Here is a 13228-nt window from a genome sequence, read left to right as displayed (position 1 = left end):
AATTAATATACGGATAGTATTGGGGAGAACAACAATGTCAGGATTGACAGATCTGGAAAGACAAAGATGTGACAACTCAAGCCAAGAGGACAGACGCTCGTGAATGCTCTGGCATTTCCAGTTGCAATGAATGGATACGAGTCGTGGACAATGAAAAAAAAAAAAAAAGGAAGCAGATTGACAGTTTTGAAATGTGGTGTTGGAGACTAATGTTAAATATTCCATGGATTTCAAGAATAATAAATAAATCAGTGCTTGAAGAAATTAGACCACCATGTGAAAAAGTACGTACACCCCATGTAAAGTTTTGACTTTTTCAACATATTTCAACATACAGCTATTTGATCTTCATTTCAACAATATTGACAGATAAAGTTGATATAATATAACAAATATCATGAAACATTTACATTTTGTAGTCCATTGTATCATTTAAATAAACATAAATGTAAATTTCACATGTGGAAAAAGTAAGTACACCTTTGGCTCTAATAGGTGGTATTGCCCCCTTTGGCAGAAACAACCTCAAGTAGGCGTTTCTTATAACTGTCTACCAGTCTCTGACATCGACTGGGGAGAAATTTTTGCCCACTCCTCCATGCAGAATTCTTTCAGCTGTGCAATGTTTGAGGAGTTTCTTGCATGCACAGCTCGTTTCAAATCCCCCCACATCTCGATGGGATTTAGATCCGGGCTTTGACTTGGCCATTCCAGAACCCTCCATTTCTTTCTTTTCAGCCATTCCTTGGTGGATTTACTGATATGTTTAGGGTCATTGTCATGTTGCAATGTCCACCTTCGGTTGAGCTACAACTTTCCGACAGATGGCCTCACATTATCCTCAAGCACCCTCTGGTACAATTAAGAATTCATAGTGGATTATATGATGGTGAGCTGCCCAGGCCCTGATGCAGCAAAGCTGCCCCAAACCATAATATTTCCACCACCATGCTTTACAGTTGGTATCAGGTTCTTGTGGTCAAATGCTGTCTTTGATTTTCGCCAAACATGTCTTCTGGTACTGTGGCCAAATAGCTCTACCTTTGACTCATCTGTCCAGAGCACATTGTTCCAGAAGTGCTGGTCTTTGCCTAGGTGTTCATTGGCAAACTTTAGTCTTGCCCTGATGTTCTTTCTGGACAGCAAAGGTTTCCTCCTGGCACACCTCCCATGTAGATCAAATTTGTGCAGCCTCTTTCTCATGGTAGACTCGTGCACTTTGACATCAACAGTGGCAAGAGCTACCTGTACGTCCCGTGATGACATTCTAGGGTTCTTCGAGACTTCTTTCAGCATCCTGCGGTCTGCTCTCGGGCTGAACTTGCTGGGGCGGCCTGGCCTGAACAAGTTGGCAGTTGTTTGGAATCTTCTCCACTTGTAGATGATCTTCCGGACAGTCGAATGATTGATTTCAAATTGTTTGGAGATCTTTATAAATCCCTTCCCAGACTCGTAGGTATCTATAACCTTCTTTCTGAATGCCTCAGAGAGCTCTTTTGATCTAGGCATGGTGTCGCCGCACACTTCAACAACAAAGAGCAAACCAAACTAAATGTCTGAGGTTTAAATAAGACAGATTCCTCCAAGATCCTCTCTAACGATGTTCTAATCATTTGCACCTGAGCTGGTGCACCTGATTCTAATTTTCGGTATTTGAAGTAGTGATAAATGTCGGGGTGTACTTACTTTTTCCACATGCAAAATTTGCATTTATGTTTATTTAAATTATACAATGGACTACAAAATGTAAATGTTTCATGATATTTGTTATATTATATCACCTTTATCTATCAATATTGTTGAAATGAAGATCAAATAGCTGTATGTTGAAATATGTTGAAAAAGTCAAAACTTTACATGGGGTGTACTTACTTTTTCACGTGACTGTACATTAGTAGAAGCGTTGATGCAAAAACAGAAACTGTCATACTTTGGTTGGACACATGCGTGCTCATCTAAGCATCTTTCTTTATTAGTCAAATATCATTGTAGCCTAGCTAAAGGCCTACCTCGAGGCCGAGCGGGTCGAAACAGCTCAGATCCGTCAGTCTGTGGTGGATGCGATAAGCATAGAATGCCTCAAGCCTGAAGGGTTTCCTCCACATTTCTCTCAGTTCGGTATTAAACAACAGTTGAGACTGTTTAAAAAAAGGTAATCATACTTTGGACAGAATTGACTGAATAGTTTGTGGTTATAATAATTTTAACTTCCTGTAGGTTTGCTCCACAAAATGCCATGATAAACCATTTACACACCTTAACACTTACTTAACACTTTTAGCTCTTACACGAGCCTCGATCTTGTATACAAAAAAAACCAAGAAAAAAAACACGGAGTTCCTCCATTCCTAGACGATGAAATAGATAATAATCCTTATTTACAACTGGCATGGTGCCAGGTTGCGCCAAAGCATGGACCCAGTGTAGAGGAAGCCATGTTGGGAAATAGACTTCACAAAACAGAGAGACCATGCTCACTACTGGTCTAACATTCTGAGGATTAAACCTGCTTGGTTGAATCCCCAGAGCGTTAACCTCGTTTGATAACCGATTTGATTGTGGCTGTGGTTATTGGGTGATTGCCATCCACGCAACAATATTACATCAGAAGAGGGATTGGGAGAATTGCCAAGGCTCTTTATTTGCTCTGTTGTGTGCTTTAATTATATAGGTGGTGTAGGTTTTCTTTTCACGACTTTACTGTGAACATTATTTTACACTATCATGTAACAAAAACAGCTATCACGATAGCAAACTAAATAATTTTGCATCTCACGACTGGGAGATTTATTTTCGTCGTAGGTCTACAAGAGCTCCTCATTGTTCTTCTTGTTGTTGTAGTTCTTGTTGGGGGTAGATTTTTGGAATGTGCAGCCATTGGTCAGACAACTGCCGGACCCCACCCACATTTGTCGCTTGGCTCCAGCCACCATGGAATCCAGACGAAATAATATGGCCATCATCTTGGTTTTCTGGTGGGCCTAAGATATCAGGCCTGATTACACTGCCCAGATTTGTTTGTTGGGAAGGGTGTCTTCAAGTGTTATGTAATATCTTAGGGGGTGTGAAACCTGACCCAGCTGCCATAAGACCCGTAATTGATATTTAGCCAAACGACGAGGACCCTCGTAGATGAATTGTATAATACCTTCAACAGCAAGGATGAGGGAGTTGTGGACAGAGGAGGCAAAAACAAAAATAATTTTGTGTCACAGGCTATGACCGCAGTGTAGTCATTCTTGGTAAATTTCTGTATTCGCCCCCGTTAATCCACCCCAAATCCACCTTTTCAAATTCCGTTTTCTTTCCTGAAAATCCGAGTAGTGTCCATCTTGTTTGCCCCAGCCCTCTCCCTTCCACAGATCTCCTGATATATCTGTTCTCTACTCTTGTTGTGCTTCCATCTCTCTCTCTCCCCCTCTTGTCTCCACTCCCTTTATTTTATGTTCCATGTGTTAGTTCTTATATGAGCCTCGAATTAGGATACCAAAAAAATACAGCATTTTGTTCAGTCAAGTTTTGCTAAAAACAACAACAACAAACTTTAACAGTATTCTCAGGTAAGATGGTCAAAAAGTTATACGAATGAGGTACTTACAATAGTTCACGTTATGCCAAAATATAAAGATGTGTATATATAACGATAAATTTACTTAACTAGCAACGGTACCCGCCCTATGGGCGGGGCTTCAATTGGGAGGCCCAAATTAAAAGGCTAAATATCAGAAATTGAAGGCTTTTTTTCTATTAAACGATTTATATAAACATCCGTTAAATCTCGATCAGTGCAGCCGTTTATGCGGCACCCGGGAAAATAACGTCATGCGGGAGCAAGTATCAGCAGGATGTGGCAGTGTGGGAGTCCACGTTTCTGATCCTCCTTCATGCCGAAGTAGCCCACCACTTCTCCAAGCAATCCGCTCTTCAGATCCGCCATGACAGATTTAAGCTTGATACTGAAGACGCGTGCAGTTAGTACTCCCGATGTCGTATGTACTCCCGATACGTGTTTCCTTCATTGTAAAAACTACCAAATCAACAGTTAAAAGAAGTTTGAGCCGATAGGTGTTATGGCCTTGGCAAGATCGATGGAGACATCGATCTGTTAGCATATACACCGCACAAATATCTATGTAGAATTCTCTAATGTAGAGATTAAACTCACGTCATTTGAACTTTTGCCGAGGTCATTATTTACTTTTAATGATGTTTATATACAAATCGAAAAGAAGATAATTGGTTTTGGGTCGTCCTTTCCGCATATCTTGTGGGATTGTGACTTGGAGAGACGGCCGTGATGGCGGGAAGGGGGTTGGAATTCTCTCAAGCAGGGATTCAACCCATGTCCTTATAAAAGGTCTTTGTCTGAGGTCACCGAGTCTGATCGGTGCAGCCGTGCAGCGATCGGTTCAGCCGTTTGTGCGGCACCCAGGAAAGCAACATCGTCACAATGAAAACATCGTCATAATGAACGTTATGCGAATGCGAATGTTATGCGGGAGTCCAAACCTGAAAATGCTGGAGACGAAAGCTGAAATTGGAAAAACAATATAGCCTATTTTACTCCAGGGAATCCCAGGATTAACCACCCAAAATATCGTTGCGATCGGTTCAGTCCTTTTTGCGGTACCTTCGAACGAACGAACAGACAGACAGACAGACAGACGGACAGACATTTGGTGAATTATAGTAAGATTTTTTACAAACTACATGCAATTACTACTTCTATAGCTGCCCCAATTATATTCCCAGTCTGTGGAGTTGGCTAGAGAAATATTTGGGCCAAATCTTTTAAAAGCAAAACGGGCTGGTCAGGCCTGACTGAGGGTGGCAGGAATTTGTAATTTGTTCAAGGTGCCTGAGATAATTTGCCACCTTTACGAAAGACACCGTGCGATTCCAAACGTTCACCAACAAGCAGTGCTGGCAGAAGAGTTCTCCAATTTAAGATCCATCTGATGGTTGTGAAACACTAGGGTGACAGTTTATAGCTGAACTGAGATTTAAACCCATGCAGAGCATCTACAGGGTGAGTGTGCATACCTCTAAGTCTAAGCTATACTTCCTGCCAACACTTTCTTACCAATTCTCTACAATTGTATATCTAACATACAGTAGTTCATTCCTCGTGTCTCCCAATCATTTTAAGCTTGATAATTAAATCAAAGTGATACCTATCTGAGTGTTGTCCTGGGGTTTTTCAACATCGTTTTGCTTGTCGCTCGCAGCAGAAGCTTCTCCTGTTGCAAGCGTTTTACTGATGTCAGCGCCAATGCCGGACAATGCCGGCCGCTTTGTTCTGTCGCCTGTTCTCGGGCTGTCTTGGGAACGCCCATCTTCGATCTCCCCTGGTGGGGGAGTGGTTCCTTTTTTGTAAAGATCAATGCTCGTAGTTCTTTCCAATGCCTCAGAAACGACCTCCAATGCTTCATCCTCCTCATAATCCCAATCTGAGCTATTTTCACTTTCTTCTGTCTCGGTTTCTGTGGGCAAAATGAATGATGAAATGATTATTAATACAATTACAACAATAACTACTGTAACTAAATTATTAATGTTACTTAACATCAATAAATTATTTAAATTATTAAATTATAACAAATTATTTTTAAAAATTATTTCTTGAAGATGAGCGTACACTAAGTTGTTTGGAAAAGTTGTACAAGCCTTCACTATGCTTATGGGTATCCTGAACAAGATCTACTACAATCTATGTAACAAAGTTTTCTTTCTTTGTATTTCCATTGAGCCGCTACGATGGGATTAAAAATAAAACTGAAGGATAATCATATCAAAAATATCCTGTTCCATTTATCAATCAGTTTAAACAACCGCAGACATGTGTTAACACATTCGCATTGACAATAGAACATGCCAGCATTCAAGAAATACATTTTAAAAAGTTTTCAAAACAAAATGTTTTACATGCATCCAGAAGCATCAGAAATTGTTCGTCATTATGTCAAAATATTTATATGAAAAGGTGGAACCTTTTAAAAATCTGCCAATCATTTTAAATGAAATCATTTGAATCGTTAACATGTTAATAAAAATAGTATATTGCCAGGAAAAAGTATATATCTGCAATTGCGAAGGGTCAACTTAACCCAGCTCCCGCAATGCAATGATGACCATATTTTTTTTGGACTGCCATATGATCGAGACCATCAACATTGAGAGATAGAGTGTAAATTAAGAAAAGGTGTTCCCATCTACAATCAATCAATAAAACGCAACATCATGAAAATCGGAAGAAAATTCTTCAAGTTATGATCAAAAAGTTGTTTTAGTTAATTAGGTCACAATCCAAAAAAGTAGGTCAAGGACACTAATCAAATAACAGGTGCACAACTTCAGTGCAGGTGAACTATTATGTTGGAAGGTCCTTAAGGTTCCGCATTGGGGTGTGATGTCGAGGGAAAACTAGACTATCTAGAGGGAAATTTGGTTATGATCGGACAAACCTTAGAACGTTAAAATCAGGTCTGGGTCAAAAAAGTTTGTCAACCACACATAATTTTTATTCCAATATTGATGCAAAATTTCATTCTAAAAGTCCTAGCCGGCTCTGAGATACAGTTCAGACATTTGCAGAAAAAAGGAAGAAAAAAAACAACCTAAATGCTGGTATAGTACTCTTATGGGTCTAATAAACTCTAAAGTACCATTAAAAATTGGGGGCACTAATTGTAGAAACAAACCCTACAACAGGAATAAGCCTCCCCTTATCCCATGGGGGGGGGGGGCTAACTACTTGTGGGCTTGTGTGATCTTGAAGAAAATGGTTGGTTTATCTGCCGTGAAAGATGTAAAGATGCTGATGTTTCAGTGTCGAAACAAATACTTTTGCTTTGACAAGGTGTAAGGCCTGAAACGTCAGCACATTTACATCTTTCAAGGCAGATAAATCAACCATTCTCTCCTTGTTTTTATTCTCTTGTGCCAACCACACAGATGGCTAGTTGTGTGCTTGAATTATCAACCACACACACACACACACACACACACACACACACACACACACACATATATATATATATATATATAGTCATTGTTTTACACTAGAACTGGACATGGATAATTCAAATAAAATATTATCTTTCTTTTTATAGAGCACCACTATGTAACATATTGTTTGTATTTGGCAGCTGTCTTCTCATTTATGAAGTATTTCATCAAGACAGCTTTCAGAAATGTGGGAAGCCCCGCAATTACGTATGAAGCCCGTGTTGTCATTCCGCTTATCTTTGGGATGGGAGATTCAATTGGGAAATGGGCTATGCTGCCTGCGATAACTCGCACACACGTCGCAAAAGCCACCGTGGAATCTTTAACATCTTCCAACAACTAATGTTGGCAGACTGGTCATCTAGCTGAATGTCAATCTGAGGGACGGCACACACATTGATGCATCACCCTGGATCAGTATGACAGCTAGTTTATAGCTGGATGGAGATTATAACTTATACCTCTAGGCCAGCCCGTAATTAACAATAGTCAGACACAAATACTTTGGTTTACAAGTATCGATGGAAATGGAATGAAACTTATATTAGTATGCAAATAATATAAACAGAACAATCATAGCCAGAATAAACAAATAAAAACTTTGTAATCCTGCCTTACCTGGCTGCAGAAATGTAGGTGAAATTTCCATAGACAATGTGATGGCAGTACGAGCCTCCGCCCGGGCTGCTTCTGCTGCCACACCACCATCATCTGCTCGTTGTTGAGCATTTGTTGCCCTGTCAGGCAGCGTTAGAACAGAATTAACGTGGCAGTGATGGCGGTTCTAATGTATACCTTTGAATACCTCTGCCCAAATAAAATATAAAGTTCTGCAAACCAATTGATAATTAAAAAAGAAAGGGTGGCATTGATAATTAAAAAAGAAAGGTTGGCATTGATAATTTAAAAAAATAAAGGGTGGCATTGATAATTTTAAAAAAGAATGGGTGGCATTGATAATTTTAAAAAGAAAGGGTGGCATTGATAATTAAAAAAGAAAGGGTGGCATTGATAATTTAAAAAAAGAATGGGTGGCATTGATAATTTTAAAAAGAAAGGGTGGCATTGATAATTTCAAAAAGAAAGGGTGGCATTGATAATTTCAAAAAGAAAGGGTGGCATTGATAATTTAAAAAAGAAAGGGTGGCATTGATAATTAAATATGAAAGGGTGGCATTGATAATTAAAAAAGAAAGGGTGGCATTGATAATTAAAAAAGAAAAGGTGGCATTGATAAGTAAAAAAGAAAGGGTGGCATCAGTAATTAAAAAGGAAAGGGTGGCATTGATAATTAAAAAAGAAAAGGTGGCATTGATAAGTAAAAAAGAAAGGGTGGCATCGGTAATTAAAGAAGAAAGGGTGGCATTGATAATTTCAAAAAGAAAGGGTGGCATTGATAATTTAAAAAAGAAAGGGTGGCATTGATAATTTAAAAAAGAAAGGGTGGCATTGATAATTAAATAAAGAAAGGGTGGCATTGATAATTTAAAAAGAAAGGGTGGCATCGGTAATTAAAAAAGAAAAGGTGGCATTGATAAGTAAAAAAGAAAGGGTGGCATTGATAATTAAAAAAGAAAGGGTGGCATCAGTAATTAAAAAAGAAAGGGTGGCATTGATAATTAAAAAAGAAAAGGTGGCATTGATAAGTAAAAAAGAAAGGGTGGCATCGGTAATTAAAGAAGAAAGGGTGGCATTGATAATTTCAAAAAGAAAGGGTGGCATCGGTAATTAAAGAAGAAAGGGTGGCATTGATAATTTCAAAAAGAAAGGGTGGCATTGATAATTTCAAAAAGAAAGGGTGGCATTGATAATTTAAAAAAGAAAGGGTGGCATTGATAATTTAAAAAAGAAAGGGTGGCATTGATAATTTAAAAAAGAAAGGGTGGCATTGATAATTTAAAAAAGAAAGGGTGGCATTGATAATTAAATAAAGAAAGGGTGGCATTGATAATTAAAAAAGAAAGGGTGGCATCGGTAATTAAAAAAGAAAAGGTGGCATTGATAAGTAAAAAAGAAAGGGTGGCATTGATAATTAAAAAAGAAAGGGTGGCATCAGTAATTAAAAAAGAAAGGGTGGCATTGATAATTAAAAAAGAAAGGGTGGCATTGATAATTAAAAAAGAAAGGGTGGCATCAGTAATTAAAAAAGAAAGGGTGGCATTGATAAATTGAAGTTCCCTTCGCAGATAGGTCAGTGGTCTCTCTGTCTTCTACCGCTTCCTTTCTTGTCTTTGCACCCTTTGCTCTTTCCGTACTTTGCCTCCGTACTCCCCAACCCCCGCCGCCCCCCCCCAATCCCTTCAGGTTTCTGCAGGGCTCACACAGTCTCCACCATCCACCCCTCCTGGTGAAACTACCTAAATCCAGGATCACTGCTCGACTCCACTCATTTGTTCCTCTTTTCCACATTCTGTTCAATCCCATTACCCCTTCCAAGTCATCGAGACAGCTGTTCACCACCATCTCAGATCGTCCTTAATCAAAAACCATGATCTGTTCAATCAACGTTAACCCCCAATTCCAAATTTCCAGTTTTTCCTTCCTGTGAGTTTGTTTCTGTTATACATGTTGTCCACCCTGTGCATCCTTTCCTACCCCTCTTTCCTCCCCACCTCCCTTATTTGTCCAAATGCCCCTCTAATTTTGTCCTTTAACCCTGCTGTTGGTGTTTCCACCTATCAGACTCCTCTTTATTATTCCTTTTGGTTTTTTTTTGTGTCCTGATCTGTTCCGTGTTCTAGCTCTTCCACGAACCTTGCCCTTGTATATGAAATAATAATAAGAAAAGTATCAGTACCCAATGACTTTTGTGTACATATTTCAGCAAGAGCTAAAGTGTTCAGGTGTCTGTAACACAAAGATAACATGAAGAGCTCTTGAAGAAAGATGCTATGATAATTATCTGGGGAATCCTCATATTTTTGCTGAATCTCCTCGAGGAGTTATCAGTTTATTTGGGCGTAAAGGTGAGGCACTTTACCCTGATCATTTTGAAATGATTTGGCATGTTGCTGCCACGCTGTGATTCCTGCCACGTGATTTATTCCTTCCTGCCACGCTGTGAGACATTATTGCAAAATTTTGAGCTTAACTTTATGGTTAATGCAGAGCTAGATCCCCCACCGCCCTCCCTACCCCAGGTTTCTGTGGGGAGCGCATGGTCTACCAGTAAGCCCCTTGTGGTGAAACTCACAAAAATCCAGGCTCACTGCTCACCTCCACTTATTCGATCCTCTTTTTATTTCCCAACTGCAGAACCAACTTCTCTCCAGGGCTTCAAGACGGATGTTCCCCACAATCACAAGTCAACCCCATCCACATCCATTATTTTTTTCTATCCCCATTAATCCTCCCCAAACACCACATCTTTCCAACTTTCCTATTTTTCCTTCCACTTCTGTGATTGAGAGTTTGTGGCTGTATTCATCTTTGTCCTCCGTGTCCTCCGCTTCATCTCCTTCTTCCCCATGTCAGTTGCCCTTCCAAATCTCCTTGTATTTTGTCCCTCAACCCTGCTGTTGTTGTCCCCTCACCCTCTGGCTTTCTATGTTCCTTTACATCCTCTTTTTATTTCCCAACTGCAGAACCAACTTCTCTCCAATTTTCTGTGTGATTAATGTTCGCTCTTTCACGAGCCTCGATCTTGTATACAAAAAAACAAACAAAAAAAAAACTCCTGATCCATTCTGTGTTCTAGGTCCTCTGCAAGCCTCGATTCTGCATACAAAAAATGCAGTTGCTTCACTTTGTCCCTGAAGGAATCCTTTGATGATCGTGTCCCTGTGATCATATTGGGAACATCCAATATGTAACTTCTGAAGCAGGGATCTGCCGAAAGATAAGCAATACATTTGCTGTGATTAGCTGGACTTGTTTAAATTGTTTCGGAATACACGAGTTTGCCTAGAAGCCGACAGTATCCACTGGAAAAAATATTCTGACATTATCGTTTGTATCCACCACATGCATGAAGGACCGACTGAGTCCAAAGAAAAGTGCACAATCCATGTAAGACCTTAATGCAGAAGATTAACTGCCCAACCAGCAATACAAGTGACAGTGCAACACTGATAAGGCTGAGGAACTGCATGGCCTCTTCCTATTTGGTTATGAAAGAGACAGCAGCCAAATTTTGCGATTTATATTTATTCCCAGATCATGGTTACATTTCTACAAAATCCCAGTGTTTTGCTAAATCCCATAATGTACTCATTACCAACTCCCATATCTTCTCGACTCTCACCGTATGCATGCTTCACCCTCTCCCGGCCCCCTTGCTCACCGGTCTTTGGCCATCTCGGCTTTCTGCCGAGCCAGCTCTGCCATGCGCCGTGCCCCCAGCACAGCAGCTTCAAGCCTCGCTTTACGCTTGGACGCGGCTCCTGGCAGGGGTCCAGCTTTCTTCCATGCTAACAGCACTCCCTGCCGATACTTGCCCTCTTCGCTACGCCCGTCAGGGTATGTCGTCCTTCCGTAGCCATGTCTTCTGTTCCCACGCCATTCGCCTTCGAATTGTGCACCATCACGGCGCACGCAAACGCCAAGACCGTTGCGCCGGTCTCGCACCCATTCACCGGCATACATGTCGTTTGCTAGTGAGTCCTACACACCACAAGGAAAAGACATTTATTGATGATCTCTAGTATAGAGGGGACGAATTGTTTGATAATTCATCCTTCAGTTTATGGCTGACATTGACCAAATTTGGCATGCGTACCCAGCTTCCCCATCCTTTTGGGTGTGCTGAGGGGTTGTCAACATTACAATCCCCAGGAGAAGGCTTGAGGCATACACCAGGTACAACTATCACTAAAACCCATGAGCGTATAATACGCCAATGTAGAGGGGTGGAGAAGTGGGGATGAGAATAGGGAAAGAACATGCATTAGGGCGTTTTATACACCAACCGGAAACTACATAATATTCCCTTTTTTAAGGCCATTTTCCCCTGCTAGATTGGGGGTTAGCCTTGCAGGCCCCATGACAATCATCATGGTTCCCTTTTTGAGGCAATATTTTTATGGCCGGATGCTCTTCCTGACGCCAACCCTTTAGTCGCCTCTTACGACACGCAGGGATACAGTGTACCTATTCTAAACCGGGGCACACACCGACGTAAACTACATAATATGACAAAATATATTAGCTTATCCAGAATTTGAATTCCAGATAAGGTAATGTTATCGTTCACCGTACATTTGTCTCTTATTTTGACTTTGCCGGCCAAACCACTGGGCCGATCTGGCCGAAATGTTGCATCAAGGTTCCGATTCTGACTGGTAACGGGAATTGCAAGGCTTGTTCCGGTCACATGACCGGAAGTGTGTCAAAATAGTGGTCTTAGTAAATTAATTTAAAAACCTTTTTCTCCAGACCCACCAGTCAGAATGCTCCCAAATTTGGGTTACAACATTAGGTCAGGATAGGGATATTAAATTGCAGAGGTCACACCGATCACATGAACGGAAGTGTGTCTATATATATATATATGTTGGAACCCATCTGTGGATCGGTCCCATCGGCCGATGGGTCTGACCCATCTGTGGATGCACGAGAAATGACAATGCAGACCCATCGGCCGATGGGTCTGCGCCATCTGCGGATGTGTTGTTCACCTTGAAGGAATGTGTATGCATCATAATTCATCTCTGTTAAATTCTGTTTAACGTATTGTATCCGTATTCCGTAAATTGTATCCGTAATTGTATCCGTAAATTCTGTTTAACGTATTGTATTGTTTGTGTTAAAAATCATCTCTGTTAAATTCCTACCACATGTAATTCCAATGACTGTGTACCTGATTGAAGAGCACCATTCTGTCAACACATTCCTTCAAGGTGAACAACACATCCGCAGATGGCGCAGACCCATCGGCCGATGGGTCTGCATTGTCATTTCTCGTGCATCCACAGATGGGTCAGACCATCGGCCGATGGGACCGATCCACAGATGGGTTCCAACATATATATATATATATATATATATATATATATATATTGTTGCGGTTTTGAGTTTTGTATAATAAAGGTTAAATTTCCCCTCATAGTTAGTCACACAAACAACACGTAGCCTCACGATAGTGCAGTTATCTCTTAGTATTTGTGAGCATAGTCCTTTTCCTGTTAATTTTGCATTGAGTAGAGTAATGAGAGTAGGTCCTTCTCATACTTCCATTGCCTTATCCCGCCTCCATTGCCTTATGCCTCTTACGCCTCTTTGT

At 40.5% G+C, this 13228-nt stretch overlaps 1 protein-coding gene across 1 annotated transcript in view; it reads right to left on the bottom strand.

Annotated features, from left to right (window-relative positions):
• The window catches only part of LOC137435303 (junctophilin-3-like), an 80377-nt gene that overhangs the window by 57169 nt on the left and 9980 nt on the right, over nucleotides 1-13228 (bottom strand). The window contains exons 3-5 of the mRNA XM_068128970.2: nucleotides 11291-11610; nucleotides 7627-7745; nucleotides 5175-5483 (exon numbers count right to left, since the gene is read on the bottom strand). Coding sequence (XP_067985071.2) covers nucleotides 5175-5483; nucleotides 7627-7745; nucleotides 11291-11610 — 748 coding nt within the window. The remainder of the gene's footprint in view (nucleotides 1-5174; nucleotides 5484-7626; nucleotides 7746-11290; nucleotides 11611-13228) is intronic.

This window comes from Myxine glutinosa, chromosome 9 (assembly GCF_964187855.1).
Source record: "Myxine glutinosa chromosome 9, kmMyxGlut1.1, whole genome shotgun sequence".
Taxonomy (NCBI): Eukaryota; Metazoa; Chordata; class Myxini; order Myxiniformes; family Myxinidae; genus Myxine; species Myxine glutinosa.
Note: the sequence above shows the minus strand (reverse complement) of the source record. Positions and strands in the feature narration are given on the sequence as shown.